The 25,683-nt window shown below is 51.0% G+C and overlaps 1 protein-coding gene across 1 annotated transcript in view; it reads left to right on the plus strand.

The window, feature by feature from the left end:
* FBN3 (fibrillin 3) overlaps window positions 1–25,683 on the plus strand; it is a 68,390-nt gene that overhangs the window by 30,967 nt on the left and 11,740 nt on the right. The window contains exons 35-57 of the mRNA XM_018051001.1: window positions 358–480; window positions 775–936; window positions 1,896–1,964; window positions 2,826–2,951; window positions 6,876–7,001; window positions 7,369–7,518; window positions 10,047–10,118; window positions 13,612–13,737; window positions 14,011–14,136; window positions 14,571–14,696; window positions 15,043–15,159; window positions 16,426–16,554; window positions 17,207–17,326; window positions 18,450–18,575; window positions 19,286–19,438; window positions 19,603–19,668; window positions 19,890–20,015; window positions 20,747–20,866; window positions 20,984–21,106; window positions 23,052–23,186; window positions 23,347–23,472; window positions 24,560–24,766; window positions 25,558–25,683. Of these exons, the coding sequence (XP_017906490.1) occupies window positions 358–480; window positions 775–936; window positions 1,896–1,964; window positions 2,826–2,951; window positions 6,876–7,001; window positions 7,369–7,518; window positions 10,047–10,118; window positions 13,612–13,737; window positions 14,011–14,136; window positions 14,571–14,696; window positions 15,043–15,159; window positions 16,426–16,554; window positions 17,207–17,326; window positions 18,450–18,575; window positions 19,286–19,438; window positions 19,603–19,668; window positions 19,890–20,015; window positions 20,747–20,866; window positions 20,984–21,106; window positions 23,052–23,186; window positions 23,347–23,472; window positions 24,560–24,766; window positions 25,558–25,683 (2,880 nt within the window). The remainder of the gene's footprint in view (window positions 1–357; window positions 481–774; window positions 937–1,895; window positions 1,965–2,825; window positions 2,952–6,875; window positions 7,002–7,368; window positions 7,519–10,046; window positions 10,119–13,611; window positions 13,738–14,010; window positions 14,137–14,570; window positions 14,697–15,042; window positions 15,160–16,425; window positions 16,555–17,206; window positions 17,327–18,449; window positions 18,576–19,285; window positions 19,439–19,602; window positions 19,669–19,889; window positions 20,016–20,746; window positions 20,867–20,983; window positions 21,107–23,051; window positions 23,187–23,346; window positions 23,473–24,559; window positions 24,767–25,557) is intronic.

Below are 25,683 nucleotides of genomic sequence, written 5' to 3' on the forward strand. Positions count from 1 at the left end.
ATGAATGGCTGTGCTTGTGTACCAGTAAAATTTTATTTACACAGACAGATAGGGGGCCGGATTTGACCCACAAGTTGTAGTCTGCCAGCCTAGCTTGAAACATGTTCTCAATATTGGTTTTTGTATGATAGCTTGTGGACTCTGCTGGCAAAGGCAAACCTCCAGGCCAAGTAGAAAAGAGCAGAGGAAGGCAGGGGGTTGCCTGGGACAGGCTACTGTCCCATCAGGCTTTCTTCCTAGGGGCCTTGTCCCTAGCACCAGCCCCCAGCAGCCAGGTATTCGACTCCCCAGGAAAAAGGCAGGAGGGAAGTGAGTTGAGAGGGGAGGATCTCTGCTGATGGTGCCCCCACCCCACAGATGTGAATGAGTGTGCAGATCCTGTGAACTGCATCAACGGCCTGTGTGTCAACACCCCCGGCAGCTACCTCTGCAACTGCCCCCAGGATTTTGAGCTGAATCCCAGCGGTGTGGGCTGCGTGGGTAAGTACGCACTCTGCTGCAGGTGGGGTTCTGGGGTCCACGTGCTGGATGGGGCCGCCTGCTCCTGATAGACAGGCCCTTGGCCAGAGCAGTCGTCCCTGTCTTTTGAAGTGCAGCCTTTGGGCTCTAGGCTGACAGACGCACAGAGTCCCACGTGCACACAGACATGTGCACACACGGACATACATAGAGTAATACACAGTTACACATACAAAGAGGTGCAAACACACACAGAGACACACCCACCCTATTTCTCCCCCACCACTTGCTAACCGCCCCTTTCTGCCTGTTTAGATACCCGGGTCGGGAACTGTTTCCTGGACATACAGGATCGAGGGGACGGTGGCATTTCCTGCAGTGTGGAGATCGGGGTTGGCGTCACCCGGGCCTCCTGCTGTTGCTCCCTGGGTCGGGCTTGGGGCAACCCTTGTGAGCTGTGCCCGCTGGCCAACACCAGTGAGTCCCTGAGTGGAGTGGGAGCAGGAGAAGACGGAGACCTGGCCCTGGTCCAGGCTCCCTGAGGGCTTGGGGGGGTCATCCCTGCTCAGGGAGGGACCCTGGGAACCAGAAAGGGAGAAGGACTCAGCCTGGGTCACAGCGTATTCTCCGCAGTTCGTCATCTCGACCTCTCCCCAGAGTCTCCTCTGCCGTCTCTTCCTGCAGATTCTTTGTATGTTTACATTTCCTTGCCCGCTCAGTCAGTCAGCAAACACTGAGAATTCCTAGGGCATAGGAACCTAGAGAAGGATGAAATACAGCCACTGCACGCTGCCCCTCACCCATAAGCCATCAGTCCCTGGACTCGTGAGAGTAGAACTATTCTGAGTCTGTTTGAGACATAGTGATGGCCAAAGAGGAAGCCATGGAGAGGAAGAGGGTAAGGGAAGGCTTCCCAGGAGAGGGACTTGAATGAGGTTTTGAAGAATGAGTAGGAGTTTTCCAGGCAGCGTAGAGGGAAGGGTGTGTGGTGCAGTGGGAACAGCTTGTGCAAAGTCCTCAGGTGTGGAGCAGGGAGGCATGTGTCTACCTATTCCAGGGCATATGTGTGTGAGGGTAATGTACATGCAAGATCTTCCTTTCATGGGGGAAACTTGTGGTCACATTAGAGTCTGGTTTTGGCTCACAAGAATCCTTCCTCCCTACCCCCAACTACCACCACAAAATCCATCTGCTCACATGTTGAATGTGAACAAGTGTTTACACACACACACACACAGACACCAGATCCTCCATAATTGTACCGATATTTCTAGGCCCCAGAGGGTGAGGCAGTAAAGGGATGTAGTTTCTATGGTAACAGGATGCCAGGCCCATTCTTGAGCCCTTTTTAGGGGCCCTCCCTTCCTGTGCTTCCCCTGAGCCTTGCCCAAATGCCTCACCCCACAGTCCCTCACAAGAGCTTCTTTCCCTTGCAGCTGAGTACAGAACCCTGTGCCCAGGGGGTGAGGGCTTCCGGCCTAATTCCATCACTGTCATCCTGGAAGGTGAGTTCCTGGTAGACTATCCATCCATGTACCCACTGATTGACCTTCCTCTCACGTCCCATCACCAAGGAGCAGAGTTGGGCAACTTTGGGGGTGGGGGTCAGGTCCTCTCAGCTCTTCCACTTGTTGGTTTATTGATTCATCCTTCTATCCAATCCCCATCTACCCATCCATCCATCCATCCCCCATTTACCCATCCATATATCCATTCCTCATCCATCCATCCACCCTTTCTTCTTTCCTTCCTTCCATCCATTCATCCATATATACATAAATGTAAGTACGTTTATCGATCCACTCACCTACCCACCCGCCCATCCATCCAGTCATCCTTTTCATCCGTCTACCCATTTGCTTATTTGACCCATTCTCTGCTTTTCATATCCACTTATCCACCCATTTATACTTCTGTCCCCCCATATCCATCCATCCATCTACGCATTCCTCCTTTCATTTATTTATCCACCTACTCACCCACCTATTCATTCACACTCATGTTCTTGTCCATTCGCATTGTTGTTTATTCGCTCATCCACTACTTTTCATCTCTATCCACCTACTTACCCACCCATCCCTCCATCTATTCTTCTATCCAAAGTGGATAATGAGATTGGACAATTCCATCAAGAGGGAGCTTTGTGATGGATAGATGGATGGATGAGAGGATGGACTATCCAATGAAGGGGAAGAGGATGAATTCAGGGTGACATTGACCCGGGAGAGTCTGGGTACAGCCTCTAAATATCCAACAGCTCTCGGGTGTCCTTAAAGAAGCCGGAGGTCCCAGGGGAAGGCGTGGGTGTCCCCCAAGTACTCTGCTTGGGTGTAGCTTGCAAGCACAGCTTCCTCACTTCCTGACAGACATTGATGAATGCCAGGAGCTGCCAGGGCTGTGCCAGGGGGGCAACTGTGTCAACACCTTCGGTAGCTTCCAGTGCGAGTGCCCACCCGGCTACCACCTCAATGAGGATACCCGCATCTGCGAGGGTGAGCGTGAGCCCTCTCCTCCCTGCCTGCATTTCTGCCCAGCCTCTCCTCTTCTTCAGGGCCTGGGGGCTCACATGCCCCGCTCCAGAGTCTGCTCACTTGCCTTGCTGCCCAGGGCCCACTGGAAGGGCTGCAAAGGCTTCCTTGGAATGCCCCAATCTACCCTCTGCTCCACTGCTTCTTCCCCATCTCCCCATTGCCTGACCTCCAGCCTCCTTCCCACTCAGAAATATCTGGCTTTATCGCAGCAGCCATGCCCTTCCTCAGGGCAAAAGCTGACCTAGGCCCAGAGCTAAGAGAGGAAGGAAAAAACCCCTAAAGAGCAGTCACATCTTTGCCTTAAGCATCCCCTTTGCTTGCCTGTTACGGTCCTCTCCTGCATCTTCGTGACAACCAACAGGTAACTGGTGTCTGTGATTCTGCGTCACCATGGAGCTGAGCGTTTGCCGTTCGTTCATTTACCGAAACAGCCTCATGGGGGAGGTGTTCCTATTATGACCCCACTTTTCAGATGCAGAAACTAAGGGAGTTAATTAAGTCACTTGAGTGGTGAAAGTGTTAGTCATTCAGTCATGTCCGACTTAGCAACTATAGCCCATCAGTCTCCTCTGTCCATGGGATTCTCCAGGCAAGAATACTGGAATGAGTTACTATTCCCTTCTCCAGGGGATCTTCCTGACCCAGGGATCAAACCCAGTCTCCTGCATTGTAGGTGGATTCTTTACTGTCTGAGCCACAAAACCAGCTAGTAAGTGATCCTTGAGCCTGAGCTATTTTGATACAATGTATCAAATTCCTTCCTTCATCCATCCATCTGTCCACCAACCCATTCCTTTTTTTCTTTTCAGCAATATTAACTGAGCACCTGCATGCGACCAGACACCAGCATCAGCACACTAGGGCAGCAGGCTGTCTGCTCTGAGCAGCACGCTTTAGTTGCTGTTCAGTCACTCAGTCATGTCCCACTCTTTGCAACCCCACGGACTGCAGCACGCCAGGCTTCCCCTGTCCTTCTCTATCTCCCAGAGTTTGCTCAAACTCATGACTATTGAGTCAGTGATGCCATCCAACCATCTCATCCTCTGTTGCCCCGTTGTCCTCCTGCCCTCAGTCTTTTCCAGCATTAGGGTCTTTTCCAATGAGTCAGCTCTTTGCATCATGTGGCCAAAGTATTGGAGCTTCAGCATCAGTCCTTCCAATGAATATTCAGGGTTGATTTCCTTTAGGATTGACTGGTTTGGTCTCCTTGCTGTCCAAGGGACACTTAAGAGTTTTCTCACGCTTTAGAGACTCAAGGAAATGGTGAAGGCTGGGAGAGATCTAAGCTCAAAAGCCCCTTTGTATGTGTAGGTGGGAGCTGGCAAACCAGAATCAGAACCCAAAATGCTTGAAAAATATTTTATCCCTCCCTGCTTCCCCTACCCCATAGACTATCAAAAGAAAAAGGGAAAACTTCTGTCATCACATATGGCAGTGTGATGCATTTTTTGACTATCACAGGGTAGGAAGATTTCAACCTGAATGTTGGCCTTGGCTATGGAGCCTTGCAGGGTCAGTTTGTGCCCTTGAGGGCTGCAGTGTTGGAGTACTTTCCAGCTTTCAGGCTCAAGGGCCCTCTACTCCGAAGCCCCCACTCCCCAGCCCTCTCCACTTAGTTTAATGCTCTGCTGTTGCCATCTTGAAATTCTTCATATACTTTAAACAAGGGTTTTCATTTGCACTGGGCAAATTCTATAACCAGTCCTTGTTGAAAATTTTATCTAACTCCTAGAATCACTAAGTCACACGGTGATTCTGTGTTTGACTCTTTTGAGGAACTGCCAGACTGTTTTCCACAGCAGCTGCACCATTTTGCATTTTCACCGGCAACATACGAGGGTTCCAGTTTCTCCACATTTGTTATCAACACTTGCTATTTTCCGTCATTTAAAGTAATATTATCCTAGTGGGTGTGAAGTGGTATCTCATGGTTTTGATTTGTGTTTCCCTAATGAACGGTGGCCGGTTGGAGGGTCTCTTAAGTATAATACTATTTTACAATTAGACCGGTTCTGTAGAAAATAAGGGAGATGGGTAGAAGTAGGATATGTGTTCGGAGAAGGCGAGGGCGCCCCACTCCAGTACTCTTGCCTGGAAAATCCCACGGACAGAGGAGCCTGGTGGGCTGCAGTCCGTGTGGTTGCTAAGAGTTGGACACGACTGAGCAACTTCACTTTCACTTTTCACTTTCATGCATTGGAGAAGGAAATGGCAACCCACTCCAGTGTTCTTGCCTGGAGAATCCCAGGGACGGGGGAGCCTGGTGGGCTGCCGTCTATGGGGTCGCACAGGGTCGGACAAGACTGAAGCGACTTAGCAGCAGCAGCAGCAGCAGCAGTGACTAATGAAGTTGAATACCTTTTCGTGTGCTTATTGGCTGTTTGTATATCTTCTTTGGAAAAAATGTCCTTTCAGGTCTTTTGCCCATTTAAGAATTGGGTTGTTTGTCTTTTTGTTGTTGAGTTGTAAGAGTTCTTTATATATGCTGGACAAGACTCCCATCGCCTATGTGATTTGCAGAGAGTCTCCCATTCTGTGGGTTGTGTTTTACTTTCTTGATAGTGTCATTGATGCACAATAGGTTTAAATTTTTAGGAAATCCAGCTCATCTGGGTTTTTTTGTTTGCTTTTGGGTTTGTGCTTTTGGTGTCATATCTAAGAGCCTGTTGCTAAATACAAGGTCTTTAAGGTTTACCTCTGTGTTTTCTTTCAAGGGTTTTATGTGTTAGCTCCCCTGTTTAGGTCTTCTGTGTATTTTGAGTTAATTTTTGTGTATGGCGTGAGGTAGGATCCAACTTCATTCTTTTGCAGGTGGAATGACGGTTTTCATTCTGTGGATTCTTTAGTATATCCTATATGTCAGGTTCCCTGGTTTTGTAAGTTTTTGACTGGGTCCCAGAGTTCGTCAAAAGTTAATTTTGTCAGTTTTTGCCCAGCTCCGTAGTTGCTTTTTGTGGAGGAATAGAGCTTCAACATTCCCTACACTGCCATTTTTGGAAATGTCACTCCTAGTGAAGTAAACTACTACTTGTTTTTGTGTAGCCCATTAAGAATGCTTTTTACATTTTAAAAAATTGTTAGAAAAAACTCAGAAGAAGAAGACTATTTTGAGCCACATGCAAATGACATGAAACTCACATTTCAGTGGCCATAAATCAAGTTTTATTAGAGCATAGCATGCTAATTTGTTTACTCATTGTCAGTGGCTGTCTACATGCTCTGATGGCAGTGTGAAAAGCTCATCAGAGACCATTGTTGCCTGACAATACAAAAAAAAGCCCTCGTGGCTTAGCGGTAAAGAATCTGCCTGCAATTCAGGAGACGGAAGAGACATGGGTTTGATCCCTGGGTTGAGAAGATCCCCTGGAGAAGGAAAGGCAACCCACTCCAGTATTCTTGCCTGGAGAATCCCATGGACAAAGGAGCCTGGTGGGCTACATTCCACGGGATCACAAAAGGATCAGACACCACTAAGCAACTAAGCAGCAACTAGCTTTGCAGAAAAAGTTTGCTGCCTCCTGGACTAGGGGGTTGATCTGATTGAGAATCAACTTTTTTCTTTCAAGAATATTTTATTCGAAGGACTCTTGCTTCCTATTGCATCACACTGGGAAGCACGGGATTGCCCCACTCTTGGTGATAATATCATTCATTTGTAAGCTCAGGTCATATTTTTTTCTTTTTTCTTAATAGAGCAGGGATCATAGTAAACTGTTTTCCCCACCTAACACCATGCTGTGTCTTTCCACAACACTAAGGTATCTGTGCATTTGAAGCTAATCCTGAAACTAGACTCAAGCACATAGTAAAGTTGTTCTGGCAGACTTGTGGTGGGGAGTTATCCAGATGATTCCCGGATACAGACAATTCCTCCCTCCCTTGCAGACATCGACGAATGCTCTGCACACTCAGGCATCTGTGGCCCTGGAACCTGCTACAACACTCTGGGGAACTACACTTGTGTCTGCCCAATGGAATACCTGCAAGTCAACGGTGGCAATAACTGCATGGGTATGAAGTGTGATGATGAGAGAGACCAGTAGTTGTGAAAATAGCACTAGCCTATGGGAGGGGCTTCTGGAAGTCTCCAACCCTTGGAAGAGTGTGGAGAGGCATGTTTGTTAGGAGAGAGATGAAGGGTGAGTGTATTTGCAATGCTGCTATGCAGCAATGAACAAGGCTGCACGGCTCAGGGCTGCCATGAATGTTTGTCCAGGTTGTGCACTGCCCAAGAAAGGTCAACATGTGAATGGCACTCTCCTGTGTATTGCCTCAGAGAAGTCAAGCCAGTAGTTTTCAAATGGATTTATGAAATGCCTCTCTGGCTGTCTTCCTCTGGTGTCTCTAACCTACCTCCTTCTCCCCAACCCAACTGCAGACATGAGGAAGAGCGTCTGTTTCCGGCATTACAACAGCACGTGTCAGAATGAGCTGGCCTTTAACGTGACCCGCAAGATGTGCTGCTGTTCCTACAACATCGGCCAGGCCTGGAATAGACCCTGTGAGGCCTGCCCGACCCCCGCCAGTCGTGAGTGCCCCTCCCCTGCCTTCTTTCCAGTCTGGCCCTTTTCAGTGCAGTGTTTAAGGCAGCCTGCTGCACTTAGGACTCCTGGATGAGTCTGTTGTTTTGATTAGAGCCAAAGAGTTGAAATTCCATCCCGATCAGTGTATGGGGAAAATCAATACATTCTGATTTTGCAGACTTGTGGAATTCAGGGTGGATCAGCAAGGCTTTCATCTGGGTTAAAGGACCTTGAAGACTCACAGATTATCTGGGGGTGGGGCAGGGTGGTGTCAGTGAGTGCGTGGGGCCAAGAGCAAAAAACAGAAGTGGTCAGAGACACCAGGGCCCCATGAACTGGGAAAGTAGAGAGCTCACAGAAGCTCTGGAAAGGATTACAGAAATGTCGATTGGGATGAAGAAGGGTGTTCCAGGCAGGGGACAGCAGGAGAAAAACCCTTAAAGAAGGACTGAGCAGTGGGGGTGAGCTCTATTAAAAAAATCTATCAGCCAGCTGGGCATCAGAAAGAGCTGCAGGAATGGAGTGCCCACCAGAGAGAGCAGCTGAAGATTAAACTGTATTGTTGTTCAGTCTCTCAATCATGTCTGACTCTGCAACCCCATAAGCTGCAGGGCGCCAGCCTCCCCTGTCCTCCACTATCTCCCAGAGTTTGCCCAAACTTGTCCACTGAGTCAGTGATGCCATCCAACCATCTCATCCTCTGTCACCCCCTTCTCCTCCTGCCCTCAATCTATCCCAGCATCAGGGTCTTTTCCAGCGAGTTGGCTCTTTGCATCAGGTGGCCAAAGTATTGGAGCTTCAGCATCAGTCATTCCAATGAATATTCATGGTTGATTTCCTTTAGGATTGACTGGTTTGACAAGCGTATTAATGCTATGGAATGAATGCTTGTGTCCTTCATCCCAGATTTCATATGTTGAAACCCTAACTCCCAGTGTAATAATAGTGTTTGGAGATGGAGCCTTTGGGAGTTAATTAGGTCATGTGGATGGAGCCCTCTAAATGGGATTAGTGCCCTTATAAGAAGAGACACAAGAGTTGCTCTGTAGCCCGCCAGACTCCTCTGTCCATGGGATTCTCCAGTCAAGAATACTGGAATGGGTAGCCACTCCCTTCTCTAGGGGGTCTTCTTGACCCAGGGACTGAACCCACATCTCCTGCATTGCAGGCAGATTCTTCACCATCTGAGCTACCAGGGAAGCCCCGTCATTGCATTAGAGCTACCCTGATCTAGGATCACCTCAACTTGATTAAATCTGCAAAGATCCTATTTCCAAAGAGAGTCCCAGAAAGACTGGGTGGACAGGAACTTTGGGGGTGGGAGGGTCATTGTTCAACCCAGCACAATGGAGTCGGGGGGGATCATTATTGGGTATCTCTGGGCGCCAGACCCTGTTCTGAGTTCTAGAAAATAAAAATATGGTAGACCCAAGCTGGGCAGTCTGGGAGGAAACTGCAGACAGCCAAGTCTGGTCATGAGATCGTCAAGAGAGATCAAACCTCACTCGTAGATTATGTGGTGGGACTCGGGTACCTGCCTGAATTGTGTGCACCTGAATCGGAGCTGCAGGTCGAATATCGATGAGGCAGAAGTCCATACTAGCCTCAGTGGCCATTATGTTCTCATCATGATGCAGGCAGAAGAGTGAGTGAGGGGCAGGGCAGGGACCTGGGGACAGGGGGCACCAACCTAATGCCTGATCATGTCTGTCAGGTGGGTCCAGGGACACCCACCCACCTGGGGACTGAGGTCAGGTAAGCAAAATCTTGGTGTCCGCAGTGGGATATAATTAGAGTGTGAATTGCCCAGGGGACTTCCTAGCTGACTCAGTGGTAAAGAATCCACCTGCCAATGCAGGAGACATGGGTTCAATCCCTGGGTTGGGAAGATCCCATGAAGGAGGAAATGGCAACCTACTCCAGTATTCTCGCCTGGGAAACCCTATGGACAGAGGAGCCTGGTGGGCTGCAGTTCAGGGGGCTGCAAAGAGTTGGACGTGACTTAGCAACTGAACAACAATAGCAACAACGATTTGGCCAGGGGAGCCAAAGGATAGTATCATCCTCTGACCATAGAGTGAGGAGCTGCCCTGAGTCCTCAAGGCTGAAGCAGACTGTGCTAGGGAACAGCAAAGGAAACAGTATGTGCAAAGTTGTGCGTAACAGAGCAGGAATATCCAGATGTGTAATGAAATCAGGGTAACAGGAGGGCAGGAGTTCCTGTTAGCAGGAAGGTGGGACTTGGGGAAAGAGGAAGGTCTGGAGGTCTGGACTGTAGAGTCTGCATTTTATGGTGAGGATGGTAGGGCGTGGCTGGTGGCACTCACAGAGAGAAGAGATGAACCTATATGTTGGAAGATCACACGACACAGGGGCCTGTAACCCTCCCAGTGCTGGTCAGGGTGGAGGGAGTTATCAGAGGCCAGGTGAGCACCAGGCTACAGGGATGGACCAGGTGATCAGAGACAAGAGGAGGGGTCCTCCTAGCAGGGCTGCAGCCCCAGCCCCCACTCCCCTGTTTTCCTTTGCACAGTGGATTACCAGATTCTGTGTGGAAACCAGGTTCCCGGGTTCGTCATCGACATCCACACAGGGAAGCCCCTTGGTGAGTGACCTCCATGCCCCCTTCTCCCCGCTGCCACCGCCTGGAGCCCCCGGTCACTCTGTGCCCCGAGCCCTGCCCTCTCTCTTCCCCTCCCCCACAACACTTTCCCTTCCATTCTCCTCTACCCCACACCCTCACTCTTCTGTTTCCCTGGGCCCCTCAATCCTGCTCCTTTTTTCTTTTTTTTTTTTAAGGCAGAGAATATTTTTAGTAAATTGTTCTTCATTTTTAAAAATTATGTTAAAATACCCATAACAGAAAATTAGCCATTTTAACCATTTTTAAGTGTCCAATTCGTAACATTAAATAGATTCACACCATCGTGCAACCATCCCCACCATTCATCTCCAGAACTTTGTCATCTTCCCCTACTGAAACTCTGTTCCCATGAAACACTGACTCCCCAGCCCTTCCCCCAGCTCCTGGGAACCCCCATTCTACCTTCAAACTGTGGTAGAGGTCCACAATTTATGGAGAACTGTGGTCTCCATCAGTTTTCCCTCACAGAAACAGAATCATACAGTATTTGTCCTTTTTGTTTACTGTTGTTGTTCAGTCACTAAGTTGGGTCCAATTCTTTGCTACCCCAAGGACTGCAGCACACCAGGCTTCCCTGTCCTCCGCTATCTCCTAGAGTTTGCTCAAACTCATGTCCATTGAGTTGGTGATACTATCCAACCACCTCATACTCTGTTGCCCCATCTCCTCCTGCCTTCAATTTTTCCCAGCCTCAGAGTATTTTCCAATGAGTCGGCTCTTTACATCAGGTGGCCAAAGTATTGCAGCTTCAGCTTCAGCATCAGTCCTTCCATTGAATCTTCAGGGTTGATTTCCTTCAGGATTTCCTTTAGGATTGACTGGTTGGATCTCCTTGCAGTTCAAGAGACTCTCAAGAGTCTTCTCCAACACCACAGTTTGAAAGCATCAATTCTTTGGTGCTCAGTTTTCTTTATAGTCCAACTCTCACATCCGTACATGACTACTGGAAAAACCATAGCTTTGACTAGATGGACCTTTGTTGGCAAAGTAATGTCTTGCTTTTTAATGTACTGTCTCATAGCTTATCTTCCAAGGAGGAAGCGTCTTAATTTCATGGCTGCAGTCACCATCTGCAGTGATTCTGGAGCCCAAGAAAATAAAGTCTGTCACTGTTTCCATTGTTTCCCCCTCTATTTGCCATGAAAATCAGTCCTGAATATTCACTGGAAGGACTGATGCTGAAGCTGAAACTCCAATACTTTGGCCACCTGATAAGAAGAACTGAGTCGTTGGAAAAGACCCTGATGCTGGGAAAGATTGAAGGCGGGAGGAGAAGGGGACGACAGAGGATGAGATGGTTGGATGGCATTACTGACTCGATGGACATGAGTTTGAGTTGGCTCTGGGAGTTGATGATGGACAGGGAAGCCTGGCGTGCTGCAGTCCATGGGGTCGCAAACAGTCGGACACGACTCAGCGACTGAACTGAACTGAACTTCCTTCAAGATTGGCTGGTTTGATCTCCTTGCAATCCACAGGACTCTCAAGAGTCCTTTTATTATCTGTCTGGCTTATTTCACTCAGCATAATATTCCCAAGATTTACCCATGTTGCAGCATGGATCAAAGTTAAATGAGGTCTTGTACAATGAAAGTTAAATGAGATCTTGTACCTGAATGCCAAATTTCAGCTGTGCGGTATTTAATTGATGAGCCTATTTTCAGTTGTCTTCATCCCATGGATGTATTCTCCTTATTTCTTTTTTTAAAAAATTAAGTAATTAATTTGGCTGCACTGGGTCTTAGTTGTGGCACGCAGGATCTTTGATCTTTGTTTCAGAGTGCAAGATCATTCCCTGACCAGGGATGGAACCCTGGCCCCTGCACTGGGAGCTTGGAGTCTTAGCCCCTGGACCACCAGTGAAGTCCCTCTCCTTACTTTCAACAACTGGAACAGAGCAGATGAGATCTGATTCTCTTCCAGCCACCCCTTCAAATCTCAGTCTTTTTCCCCCTCTCCCAAGGGTCCAAGGTCGTAAATCAGTCCCCCATGGGTGGACACTTAGGCTGATTCCAGGTTCTTCTTTATAAACAGCTTTATTGAGATATAACTCATGCTTTATGCCTGGAGTACTTCTTTCTAGTGCCTTCTTCATGCATTTAAACACATATTGAGGTTCCCCCCATTGAAAATGTATGGCATTGTTTTCTGGGAGTTGGACATAAATCCTGTGCTTTCTCATGTATTGTCTGTAGGACAATAATTAAAAAAAAAAACTTGCTTTTTTCCCCCAGAAAAGAGTCATGAAGAACCAGCCAGGCTACTACACACAGGACTGCTTCCTTCTATGTCCTGCTTTGTAGTATTCCAAGTGTGGATACATCCCAGGCCATGAGTCAGTTCCCCGTGGATGGACACTTAGGCAGATTCCAGGATCTCATATAAATAAAACAGCTCTCCTGAGATATAATTCACGCACCATACACTTCACCCATCAAAAGTGCACACTTCAGGGGCTTCCTTGGTGGTCCAGGGGTTCAGGCTCTGTTCTTCCATTGCAGGGGGCATGGGTTTGATCCCTAGTCTAGAAAGTTCCACATGCTATGAGGTGTGGTCAAAGGGAAAACTCAGAGTTGTGCTCCATCACTTCAATTCAAGTTTAGAGCATTCCATCACACCAAAAGAAACTCCGTCCCTATAAACAATCATTCCTCATTCTCTCTTCCCCCAGCCCCCCAGCAACCACTAGTCTGCTTTCTGTCTCTTTGGATGTGTCTGCTCTGGACATTTCATATAAATGGTATCATACGGTGTTTGTTCTTTGGGGACTGGCTTCTCTCATTAAGCTTCATGTTTTCAAGGTTCACCCACATTGTAGCGAGTGTCCGTGCTTCACCCCTTTTTCAGGCTGAATCATATTCTCTTGTATGAAAAGACCACATTTGTTATGCTTTTTTTTAATTAGAGGATAATTACTTTACAGTATTGTGGTGGTAAAATAGATAGCCACATTTATTTTTTGACCATGTGGCATGCAGGCTCTTCCCTGACCAGGGATCCAACCTGTGCCCCCTGCAGTGGGAGCACAGAGTCTTAATGACTGGACCGTCAGGGAAGTCTGGAGAGACCACATTTTGTCATCAGTTCCTCTTTTGATGTTTCTGGTTTCTTGCTAAACGTCATCGCAGGTCCTCTCATGCAACTTCCTGCTGACACATGGGGCTGCTTCACTCCAGAGACCCCAGAATAGCAGGCTTGCACACACACACATGTGTGCTGGGTCACAGCCAATGTGCATTTTTATTGAGAAAGATGCCCTCTCCCCTTCTGCCTTCCCTCTCACATCCTGATTTCTTTCTGCTGTCAGCAGTTCTAGGTTAGCCACAGCAGAATTTTTCAACTGAAGGCTCGCTTGTGGACACACAGGTTCTCCCCAGTGGCACGATCTCTTAGGTCAGGGTCCCCAGACGATGCCAGGGGCTGGGCTGCCCCTGATGGCTGGTGACTTCCCCAGACATCGACGAGTGTGGGGAGATCCCCGCCATCTGTGCCAGCGGCGTCTGCATCAACCAGATCGGGAGCTTCCGCTGCGAGTGCCCCACGGGCTTCAGCTACAACAGCCTGCTGCTGGTCTGCGAAGGTGCTGCCGCCCCCCTACCCCCACCCCCGCGTGGGGTCCTGGTCCTTCTCCCACCCTGTGCTCTCCGGGCAAGTCATTTAAATTCCGTGAATCTCAGTTTCCCCCTCTGCCTATGGGGCTAACGCCTTTCCAAGGGGCTCCAGCCCACGTCATCCCCTCCATGTGGTTCTAGCTGCTTCTGGAAAAACCAGGGGGAGGGGGCTGGATTTAGGGTTTGATTCTGCAGGAAAGATTTTCTTTCACTCCCCCCACCTGGCTGGCTGTACTCCCCAGACGTGGATGAGTGCACCAGCGGGGAGAACCCCTGCCAGCAGAACGCCAACTGCATCAACATCGCTGGCAGCTACCGCTGCAAGTGCGCCCAAGGGTACAAGCTGTCGCCAGGTGGGGCTTGTGTGGGTAAGTGGGGACACAGTTGGGAGGTAAGGGAGCAGGACAAAGCCAGACTCTGTCTCCTGCTGGGACTTGGGTAGGGCATGGTCCTGTCTGGACTTTGCTCCTTGGCTGTAGTTTTTTATTTTTTTGGCCATGTCACTTTACATGAGGGACCTTAGTTCTCGGACCAACGATCAAACCTGTGCCCCCAGTGGAAGCGCACGGTCCTAATCGCTGGAGTTGCCACCTTGGCTGTACTTTGGGGTGGGGGTGCCAAGGACATCTGTTAATGGGGGAGTCGTGAGGATGAAATGGGAGGGGAAGTGTCTCCCCTGGGGCAACAGCTCACATGCGGAACTTCCCGGCAGGGTCGGGCTCCCCTAATTGCAGCATGTGATGGCTCGGGACATGCTGTGGGTGGGAGCCCTGGGGACACTGTGCTGCCTGCCCTCCCTCAGGACGGAACGAGTGTCGAGAGATCCCGACTGTCTGTAGCCACGGCGACTGCATGGACACAGTGGACAGCTACGTGTGTCTGTGTCACCGTGGCTTCCGGGCCTCAGCAGACCAGACCCTGTGCATGGGTGAGAGTGCCCACCTGCTCCCGCCTCAATGGCCAGGCCATGAGGAGGCCATGGGTCTATACCTCCCCTGGGGTGGGGCTGGTGCTTCCGCCCATCCTGGTTCATTGACTCACAAGTTTCAGTCCTGGCCCCTGACACCTGGGGTGAATAATTTACTCACCTCCCTGCACCTCAGTTTTCTCATCTGTAAAATGGGGGTAGTGAATAGTACCAGGGATATATTTCCCATCCATGTGGGCAGGGCTGGGTACTGGAGAAGGGGGCTGGGTCCAGTCAGGCGCTCAGTCCCCAAGCTGCCTGTTGCCCTGGGTGAGCTGGCCAGGGGTTGGGGCCTTTGCTCTGGCAGATGTCGACGAGTGTGACCAGCAGCCGTGTGGAAATGGGACCTGCAAGAACATTGTCGGCTCCTACAGCTGCCTCTGCTTCCCCGGCTTTGTGGCAACACACAGCGGAGATTGCGTGGGTGAGCTGCCCAGCCTCGGTGCACCCCCACTGAAAAGCTGATTCTTGGCTTGAGAGGCACCACCTCTCTGAAATAAAGGATCTCGACCTGGGGACGCCTTCAGTAAAACAACCTCAGGAGATTAAAAACTAGTTAACCACAAAGTTCTCCAAACCCCTGCAGTTGTTAGGTGCCAGGGGTCCCTTCCTAGAGCTTACACTCAGGTTGATAAGAAGGAGATGGCCAATACAAAGAGGAAGGTGAACAGTGAAGGCAAGATGCTGGTAATTTAGTGCAGTGGTTCAAAGTGTAGATTACAAGTTCAAGTGGTATGAGTTCAAATCCCAGCTTTGCCATCTGCCAGCTATGTGACCTTAGGCAAGACACTTAACCTTACTTTCCTCCTCTATAAAAAGGAGATTTATAGAATAGTAGTACCTACCTATCTTAATATCAGATCAAATTGACTTCTGGACAAAGAATATTACCAGAAATAGAGTAAGTGTATGTATTAAAAGGAGTCAGTTCTCTGAGAAGACATAACAATCATAAATGTTTATGCAGCTAATAATGAGCTTTAAAAGGTAGGAAGTAAAAATTGACAGAACTAAAAATGAAATAGACAAACTCACAGTTATGGTTAGAGACCTCAACTCTCCTCCCTCAGTAATAAAGGGGAAATTAGAAGATCAGTAAGAATATAAAACACCTCAACAGTACTATGAACCACCTAGACCCAAATGATATTTATGGAACATTCCAGAATATACATTATTCTTAGGTGTACGTGAACATTCACCAGGAAAGATCATATTCTGGGCCATAAAACAAATAGTTTTGTTTTTTTTTTAATCGAGGTTACACAAGGTAGGTTCTCAGAATGTAAGGGAATTAAACTATTGTAGTCAGTCACAAAAAGATCTCCAGAAAATCCCTAAGTATTTGGAAAGTAAGCAATGTACTCCTAAAGAACCCATAGATAAAAGAAGAAATCATAAGGAAAATTAGAAAACATTTTGAATTAAATGAAAAGAAAATACAACATAAAATTTGTGGGATGCAGCTAAGGCAGGACCTATGGGCAAATTCATAGCATTACAATGCTCATATTAGAAAATACTGGTGTCTGCCTCATAGGATGGTTGGAGAGTTAACACACAACTGGCATGTAAGTGCTCAATAAATTGAAGTCACAGCCGTGAAGTCAATTTTTTGAATAGAAGTGCTAGGGAGGCTCAGAGCCTTAGGCTCTGTGGGTAACCCTGCTGGCCCATCTTCCCTCTGCAGACATGGATGAGTGCACCACCATGCTGGGGCAGGTGTGCCGATTTGGCCAGTGCCTCAACACGGCTGGCTCCTTCCACTGCCTCTGCAAGGATGGCTTTGAGCTCACAAGTGATGGGAAGAACTGCATAGGTGAGTATCACAATGGTGTGTGTGTGTATTAGCTACTCAGTCATGTCTAACTCTTTGTGGCCCCATAGACGGTAGCCCACTAGTCTCCTCTGTCCATGGAATTCTCCAGGCAAGAATACTGGAGTGGGTTGCCATTCCTTCACCATGGTGCTGAAGCCATCTCAGCCAGCCCCTGCTCCAAGCTGACCTGCAGTTGGCACTTTTGAGGGGGCATGACTCCATTTCATAACCATACATTTATTTTAAGGTATAAAAAGAGACAGAACCAGCACACCACACCCATGTTTTCGCCAGGTTTGTGGTTTAGAGAATGATTGTCTTAAAAATCCAAGTTTTATGATGTGTGGAATAATAGAGGAGCTGCGTGGATGACATGGAAAGCATGAAAGGGGTCTGCAAGTGGCTTGAGATTAGGAACTTCACTCCCCCTTCCCCTGGACAACACCTGGCTCCACTTATAACCCCCACCAGGACCCAGAATACTCTTCTCCAGATGTCTTTGTTTTCCCAAGGCTCAGCCCTTCCTCTGGATCCAGGAGGGGTTGTCTAGGGGCTCTCGGCCATTATGCTGTGACCATAGGTGCTGGTCTCAGCCCCAGGCGAGTCCCTGCCCCCCAGCTAGTGCTGAGACCCCTCCTCTTCCTCTCCATAGACACCAATGAGTGTCTCAGCCTTCCAGGAACCTGCCTGCCAGGCACTTGCCAGAACCTTGAGGGCTCCTTCCGCTGTATCTGTCCCCCCGGCTTCCAGGTGCAGAGTGACCATTGTGTTGGTGAGTATCTGCCCTCACCTCCCAGCTCTGGGGCCGGGGGGTGGGCACCTCTGGGCCTCTGTTCCTCCATGTGTAAAATGGAAATGCCAGCTGGACTGGTGGTGAATGAAAAGATGCATTTAGGGGACTACCTCAAAGAGTTGGACATGACTGAGCGACTGAACTGAACTGAACTGAACTGAACTGAATTTGGTAGTCCAGTGGTATAGAGTCCTTGCTTCCAACTCAGGGGATGTGGGTTCGAACCCCGGTCAGGGAGCTAGGATCCCACATGCCTGTGATGCAGCCAAAAATTAAAAAATAAAACCGAATCTCACACACACACACACACACACACACACACACACAAGCTGCCCTTAGCACAGTGCTCAATGCAGCTCCGTACACTTTTATTGTTATTAAGATGCTCTCTCTCGGGGGCCCTCAGGCTTCCTCATGAATCCCATGAAATGGGCATGGGTGTGGGTCTCACTGGCCCAAACATGGAATTCCTCACTTGATGAGTGGTGATCGAGGACTGGTCTGACCTGAGCTCCGGTATTATTCCACACCTGGGTGACTTGTATATTCCATGCTAATCTGGAGCAGTCTGGCCTGACCACCATTCATTCACTTGGATTAGGCTTGTGCAACCTGGGCTAACCTGGGCCAGTCTGGCCTGAGCAGATGGACTAGTCTAGTATAATGTGAGCTAACTCCATCCACCACAGGCTAATGTTACCCAGTCTTGGTTGGTGGTGGTTTAGTCACTCAGGCATGTCTGACTCTTTGCAAACCCATGAACTGTAGCTCTCCTGTCCATGGGATTTCCCAGGCAAGAATACTGCAGTAGGTTACCATTCCCTTCTTCAGGGGACCAGTCTTGGTTAGCTCTGTTCAGAGTTAGTCTCTAATGATGAACCTCTCCTGACCATGACCTCTACCTTGGAGATGAAAGACACACACACACACTGCCTACCTGGTACTCTGGCTCATCCTGAGCCCTGGGGACCCCACCCCGCAACAGTCTCTGGATCCTCCCAGGCTGGGCCCCCACTCCATCTGCTCCTCCCAGCAGCTGACTCTGCCCCACCAGTGGAGGGCCTGCTGCATCCCCCCTCACTTTATGTCCCTGCCCCTCCAGACATCGACGAGTGCTCCGAAGAGCCCAACCTGTGCCTTTTTGGCACCTGTACCAACACCGCTGGAAGCTTCAATTGCCTCTGCCCGCCTGACTTTGTCCTGTCTGACAACGGGCACCGTTGCTTTGGTGAGTCTGGAGCCAGGGAGCACTCAGGCTGAGGGAAGAGGTGGGAGGTGGGGTGGGGGAAGAGGTGGGAGGTGGGGTGGGGGAAGAGCTACATCACCCAGAAAGGGGGCTTGCAGTTTCTTGTGTGGGTCTCCAGGAGCCTTGTCCAGTGTGGGCTAGCCTCACTGGGTTGAGCTAGTCTCTTCTCTCCCAGGTTAGGGCAACTCAACAAGTATTTGTCATTCTGGGAACCAGTGGTGAGCCAAACCTCTCAGTCTATCTGTAAAGCTGAATCATGAAGGCTCAGGCTAGGGAATGGCATCAGTAATGAGAATTTGGGGTCTGAAGTCTGGGGTCCTCTGGCTCTTTGGAATGAATTGTTTTGCCTCTCCAAGAAGGGGATTCTGACCCAAAAATTATGTGGCTAGGTTTGACCATTCTGCCAACTTGAGATGACTCCCACAGCTGTGAATGTGGGGTGTTGCTGGAAAGGATTCTCAGATTCTGTGAATGTGGGGTGTTGCTGGAAAGGATCCTCAGATTCTCAGCAAAAGCCCCAGGACTGACCCTCATTGGTCCAGGGTGGCTCACATGTTCGTCCCTGAACCAATCACCACGGAGTGATCCTGAACTGTTCTTATTGGCTGCTGGTAGGGTCAGGACCACCCCATTCACAAGAACTGGGGGTGGCTGGCCCTTCTAGCAGTTTCCCTGGGGAATCACCCCCACAGACACACGACAGAGTTTCTGCTTCACCCATTTCGAGGCCGGAAAGTGCTCAGTACCCAAAGCTTTCAACACCACCAAGGCCCGGTGCTGTTGTAGCCAGAGGCCCGGCGAGGGCTGGAATGAGCCCTGCGAGCTGTGTCCCCAGGAAGGCAGTGGTGAGGGCCCCCCTGCCCAGTCTCCCTGGTCCTTCCTGCCTGCCCCCTGCCCCTCCCCTGTCCGCTCTCCTTCCATTCTTCCTCCAGCCTTCCCCACACACAGGGGATGCTGGGGACTGCACCTGGCCACAGACCCTCACCTCCCTTCCCCTCTTGGTGTCCAGTCGCCTTTCAGGAGCTGTGTCCCTTTGGCCACGGGGCAGTCCCAGGCCCAGATGACTCCAGGGAAGGTGAGCTTCTCACCCACGTGCTGAGAGCCCCCGAGGCCACAGCAGCCTCCTGTATTCCTGCCCAGCCCTGTCTGAGCTCTACCCTGGTTCCCCAGTCTCAGGTTCCCTCCTTGACCCATGGGTGGCCCTGGACACCACCCCCCCCACCTCCTTGAAGGGAAGGAAGAGACCCTGACTGTGCCCAGGGCGTGACAGAGGCCTGCAACCCCTGCCGCTTGCAGATGTAAACGAGTGTGCGGAGACCCCTGGCGTCTGCACTCATGGCCTTTGCGTCAACACCGATGGCTCATTCCGCTGCGAGTGTCCCCTTGGTTACAGCCTGGACTTCACGGGTGTCAGCTGCGTGGGTGAGGGACTAGCCCACCCCAGCTTGCTTCCCAGGAAAGGAAGGAGCTGGGGCGGGCACATGCCACCCGAGGGAGCATCCCGCCTCTCAGGCGCTATCACTCTGCCCACCCGCACGTCCATCTCACCAATGTTTACTCGCTCATTCACTTATTCCTTCTCATTCATGCATTTGCAGTTACTCGTGTATTTACTCTTTCACCTGGTCACTTATTCACACATTCTCACACTTATTGATTCATTCACTTACTCACTCACTCACTTACGTGCTCTCTTGCTCATTCATTCACTAGCTCACTAGCTCATTCGTTTACTTCCTCATTTACTCATTCACCTATTTTTAAAGCTTTTACTATTTATTTGTTTTTCATATTTATTTGATTGGCTGCATCAGGTCTTAGCTGCGGCACGCAGGATCTTAGTTACAGTGTGTGAAGTCTTTGTTGCATGTGAACTCAGTTGCAGCATGTGGGATCTAATTCCCTGACCAGGCATGGAACCCGGGTCCCCTGCAGTGGGAGTGCAGAGTCTTAGCCACCGGGCCACCAGGAAGTCCCTCATTCATGTATTCACGTATTCACTTACCGCATGCTTCTGCCCTGAGTCCAGCCCTGAAGGTGCAGCAGATCTAGCCCTGTCCAGTCTGTAGACACTCAGCAGGAGGCAGACAGGATTATGTCAATGGTGGGGGCTCCCTGAAGGCCCTGCCCACCCCCTTACCTCCCCACCGCAGACACAGATGAGTGCTCCATCGGGCACCCCTGTGGGGGAGGCACCTGCACCAATGTCATAGGAGGCTTCGAATGTGCCTGTGCAGACGGCTTCGAACCTGGTCCCATGATGACCTGTGAGGGTAAGGCTCGGCCTGCCCAGACCCAGGGCTGTGAAACAGAAGCTGGGGGCGGGGGCTGACCTGAGAAAGGGAGGCAGGCAGACCCCACCCACCCGGCACCTCCACTGGCCTTTCCAGACATTGACGAGTGCTCCCTGAACCCCCTGCTCTGCGCCTTCCGCTGCCACAACACCGAGGGCTCCTACGCGTGCACCTGTCCAGTCGGCTATGCGTTACGAGAGGATGGGGCCATGTGCCGAGGTAGGACCCACACAGGCAGGCAGCGGATGGCAGGGCGCTGGGGCTCAGCCGTGCCTCGGTCCCGAGAGAAAATGAAGAAATAAGAGCTGTGCCTCCAAGAGTGGGAATGAGTACTAAGTGATAAAGTGACGGGAGAGCTGGGACAAGTGAGGGTGCAATGGGTGCTCTTTTGTGAGGGGTGGTTTTGTATTTTTATGAAAGGGGAGCATCTCCTCAGTCTAACAGAACAGGACTGTGGCTCTGAAGGCCTCTCTGGTGGTGACTGGACATGCCCTGAATGGGCTAGCACAGTGGGGACAGTGACTGTTCCCTCCCCCCCTGGGGACATGTGGAAATGTCTGGAGATACTTCTTATTGCCACAGTTGAATAGAGGTGGGGGTTGCTACAGGCATCGAGTGGCCCAGGTTGCTGTTCAATATGCTACACTGGACAGAGGAGCCTCCCACCACAAGGAATTTTTGAGTCCCAAATGTCCATAGTATAGAGGGTAGAAACCCTGGCCTGGGACTTGGTCCCTCAAGGGCTGTTTCAGGGTCAGTGTTCCAGGGACCGTGGTGAAGGTCATACAGATTCAGAGACCCTGATGTGGGCAGGGGATGCAGGTGTTTGGTTTGGGGCAGTCCTGACCATCCCTGCCAGGGTCCAGCCCCGATGGATCCAGGGAATTCGAAGCGGGGATGGCGTTGGCGAGGGAAAAACTTATTTATTTATTAACATAAGATTAGGTTAGGAAGAAATAATATAGTAGGAAAATTAAGTGGAGAAAAGAGGCTGATTAACTTGGTTTACGTGGAAAACCAATAAAGTTCCAGACAAGGAGCTTGCACCATCTACGTTAGGCCGCCGGCGCCCATTTGAATATCGGAGAGTGCCCCGCCTTGGGCTCTCCCTCTTACGGATCTTAAAAGCTGGGACAAGTAAGTAGACATGGTGAGCCTCCACGTTCCAAGGGAATTCAGCCTGAAATTAGAGTAAAGAGGAGACATGGGTTAAACCAGTCCTTCCAATGACCGGCCCCGCCTCTATTGTCTAGAAAGGCCCTCTATACATTTTTGATTGTACATAGAGGTCAATGGGTAATACAAAATTATGTAGCGTTAGCAGCCCAGACTCTTTCTGTATATCTTTTTGTATACAAAATGTCTCAGGTGATTTACATTATCTTCTGGCCAAGAGGCTTGCTAACACTTTTTGGCTCTCTTCCTTAATGAATGTTAATTTTGTTTCCACTGAAGTGTTTTTCTTTAATCTGCATCTCCTTAAAGCACTAAAGTTACAACTCTATAGAACAAAGGCGCAGTAGTTTATAACAAAGAAGGTACTTAACTCAAAGATCTAATGTTGCTACTTGTTTTTTCTATATACCAACTATATCAACAAGTAAAAGATATGAAAATTTGGCAGCAAGTATTGGCTCAACAAATGAAACCTTTAATCAGTCCTATTCTAATGATTTTGACTCCTCGGAAGCCCCTACATTCCTAGGATGTTTTAAGCTTCCTGTGCCTCCTGCAGTCGGGAGGCCTCAAACAATCACATGCGCAGCTGTACGAGTTCTGCAGGCAGGCTAAAAAGCCATCAGGGGGGTTTTGGGATTGAAACACCCTTTCAAATGCAGAAGACTGAAGCCTGGAGATGACTTTTTCCAGGCAGGCTTATTCTTATTTTGAGGGGTACACACTCAGGAAATACCAGAGGGGAAACCTGAGATCTGACTCGACCTTGCCCTTCAGATCTCTGCCACATGACCTTGTCACGGGTGGGATTCCTCACACTGGCTCCCGGCACATCCCCTCCCACTTGACTTCCCAGGACGTCTGGGACAGGTGGGGGAGGAACGGACACTGGGCAGTGCTTCAGGGACCTCTCTGGGAGGCCACTGGAGGGTGGGAGAGTCCAGATTTTCACGAGCCTTGAGCACCATTGATCCATGGTCACCCACAGATGTGGACGAGTGTGCAGACGGTGAGCAAGACTGCCACTCCCGGGGCATGCTGTGCAAGAACCTCATTGGCACCTTCGCCTGCATCTGCCCCCCAGGCACGAGGCCCCAGCCGGGCTCCGGGGAGGGCTGCACAGGTACAGAAGGGCTTCCCCACCCCATCCCACCATAGACAAGAGAGTTCAAAGCCAGAGGGCACGTGGGCAGGTACGCATGGGCCCTGGAGGTGGAGGCCAGCTCGGGGGGACTCTGGCCTCCCTGCCTCCCTGCCGGCCTGCCTTATCCCTCCTGCCTCAGATGATGATGAATGCCGTGCCCAGCCCAGCCCCTGTGCCAACGGCCGCTGCATCAACACCATGGGCAGCTTCCATTGTGTCTGTGATGAGGGCTACCAGCCCAGCCCCAGCCTCACCGAGTGCCAGGGTGAGTGTGACAAGGTCCCAGTGTGGCATCACCACCTGGGAGTTCCCCGAGGTTGGGGACAGGGTCGGGGCCACCGGGGGGGTTACCCAGCCAGTCCAGACACGTGTTCATCGCACGCCCCCAGCTTCCTTTCACTCCTTCAGTCACCCCCCCCCCCACCGAAATATGAGAGCATGTCCCTGCTGCCCTATCATCACACCCAGGAAGAGGCCCTCCCCAAGTTCACCACTTCATGGGGCTAAACCTGGAGGGCGACCCAGTGGTACCAGGTGTCCAGGCGACTTATCTGTCCTGGTCCCCAGGGTCCTTGTTGCCTTCTCTCTCCACACTTCTGCTCCTGGAGCACAGTCTCCACCCTTGAGCTTCAGGCCAGGGGGGTGTATCCAGCTGCCTCCTATACCACCCCAGCCTCCACGGCCCCCAGATGCAGTTCACACTAGAACAAGTTCAGAACCCCGTCTCAGCGATGCCCTGATTCCCACCCAGACCCCCCAAGCCAGGCTCCCCAAGTAATCGGACAACCCCCTCCCCACCTCTGTGGACATCACCTCTCTGCTCTGGCCCCACTGTCTGTCCTGGAGGCCACAACCTTTTGCCTCCACGCTACCCCTTGACCATCCGTTCTCCCTGCGGCCAGAAGGATGCTGCCGTTTGACCTCAGGAAGCCGCCCACATCTGCAGCCCAGGGGGTACCCCTCGGATTTGGGGTCTATAGGTTCTGCTACAGTCCAGCCCCAGCCGCCAGAGGGCGTTTCACAGCGCTAGACCAGGGCGAGAAGGGGGCGGGCAGACTTCCCTGGTGGTCCCCTGGTTAAGACTCCACGCTTCCACTGCAAGGAGCTAGGGTTTGATCCCTGGTCGGGAACTAAGATCCTCCATGCTGCGTAAAGCACCCAAAGGCGGGGGGGCGGGGGGAAACCACTGCTGGGCGACCACAGTTTAGAAGCCGCCACCCGGTGGACATAGCGCAGTCGTGTTGGAGATGCTGGAACCTACGTGTAGATTCTCAGCACCGCCGATGGCCTTGGGGAAGGGGAACCTAGATGGCTTGTTCCTCCTGCCCGTCATCGCCACCTGTTCTCCCCAGACATCCGGCAGGGGCCCTGCTTCTCTGAGGTGCTGCAGGCCACGTGCCAGGCTCAGTTCAGCAGGGGCGAGGCGGTCACCAGAGCCGAGTGCTGCTGCGGGGGCGGCCGCGGCTGGGGCCCGGGCTGTGAGCAGTGTCCGCTACCCGGCACGTCTGCCCATCGGAAGTTGTGCCCCCACGGCTCCGGCTACACTGCCGACGGCCGAGGTGGGTAGTGTTCACTGTCGTGTGCCTGTGCCGCGGCCAGTGTTAGTGTGTGTGAACCAGTGTGTACGCGTCTCTGTGCTGGTGGGTGGGTGGACCAGTGTGAACAACAGCCCATTCGTCGCTCTGTGGGTGTGTGTGCGTGAACTTGGGTGGATGGGTGAGCAGGTGTGTGAACCAAAGTGTGTGTGTATGTGTGTGTGTGTGTCCTTTGTTCTGGGTGTGTGGGAGCTGTTTAGTGTGTGAGCGTGTGAGCTGGTGTACCTCTCCTATGAGTGCAAGCTGGTTGAGTATGTGAGCTGGTGTGTGTTGTGTGTGTGAGCTTGTTAGCATGTGTGCACGCGTGTGCTGGTGAGGGTGGGGCTGGGTGGGTAGTTCACACCGGAAAGTGGATGAGAAGGAGTGAGCTGGTTCAGGATTCCGATAAGCATCTGTGAAGATGGGCATGTGTGTGAGCAAGTGTGCGTGTCTGACCCAGAGGAACCAATGAGTGTGTGTCCTTGTGATTCTGTAGAAGCATCTGAGCAGGTGACTGGCATGTCCGTCTCTGCTTCCATGTATGTCTGGGGTGTCCTGATGAGGTGTCGCTGGTGAGGCTGTGTGTCCCCCACCCTGAGGGTTCTCAGCGTGCAGTAGGTGTGGGGATCACAGGGGCTGGATCTCAGCTCTGGGGTTGCAGGGCGGGGAAGCAAGGGCTGGCCTTACCTCCCAGGAGAGTGCTGGCGGGCCTGAGGGAGGTGGCGTGTCGTGGTGACCAAGGTGGGTAGCCCCAGCTGAGCCCTGCTTGTCCTCAGATGTGGATGAGTGCCGTGTGCTCCCTCACCTGTGCCCTCACGGTGAATGCATCAATAGCCTTGGCTCCTTCCGTTGCCACTGCCAGGCCGGGTATGCGCCTGACACCACTGCCACATCCTGCCTAG

This window comes from Capra hircus, chromosome 7 (genome assembly GCF_001704415.2).
Source record: "Capra hircus breed San Clemente chromosome 7, ASM170441v1, whole genome shotgun sequence".
Lineage (NCBI taxonomy): Eukaryota > Metazoa > Chordata > Mammalia > Artiodactyla > Bovidae > Capra > Capra hircus.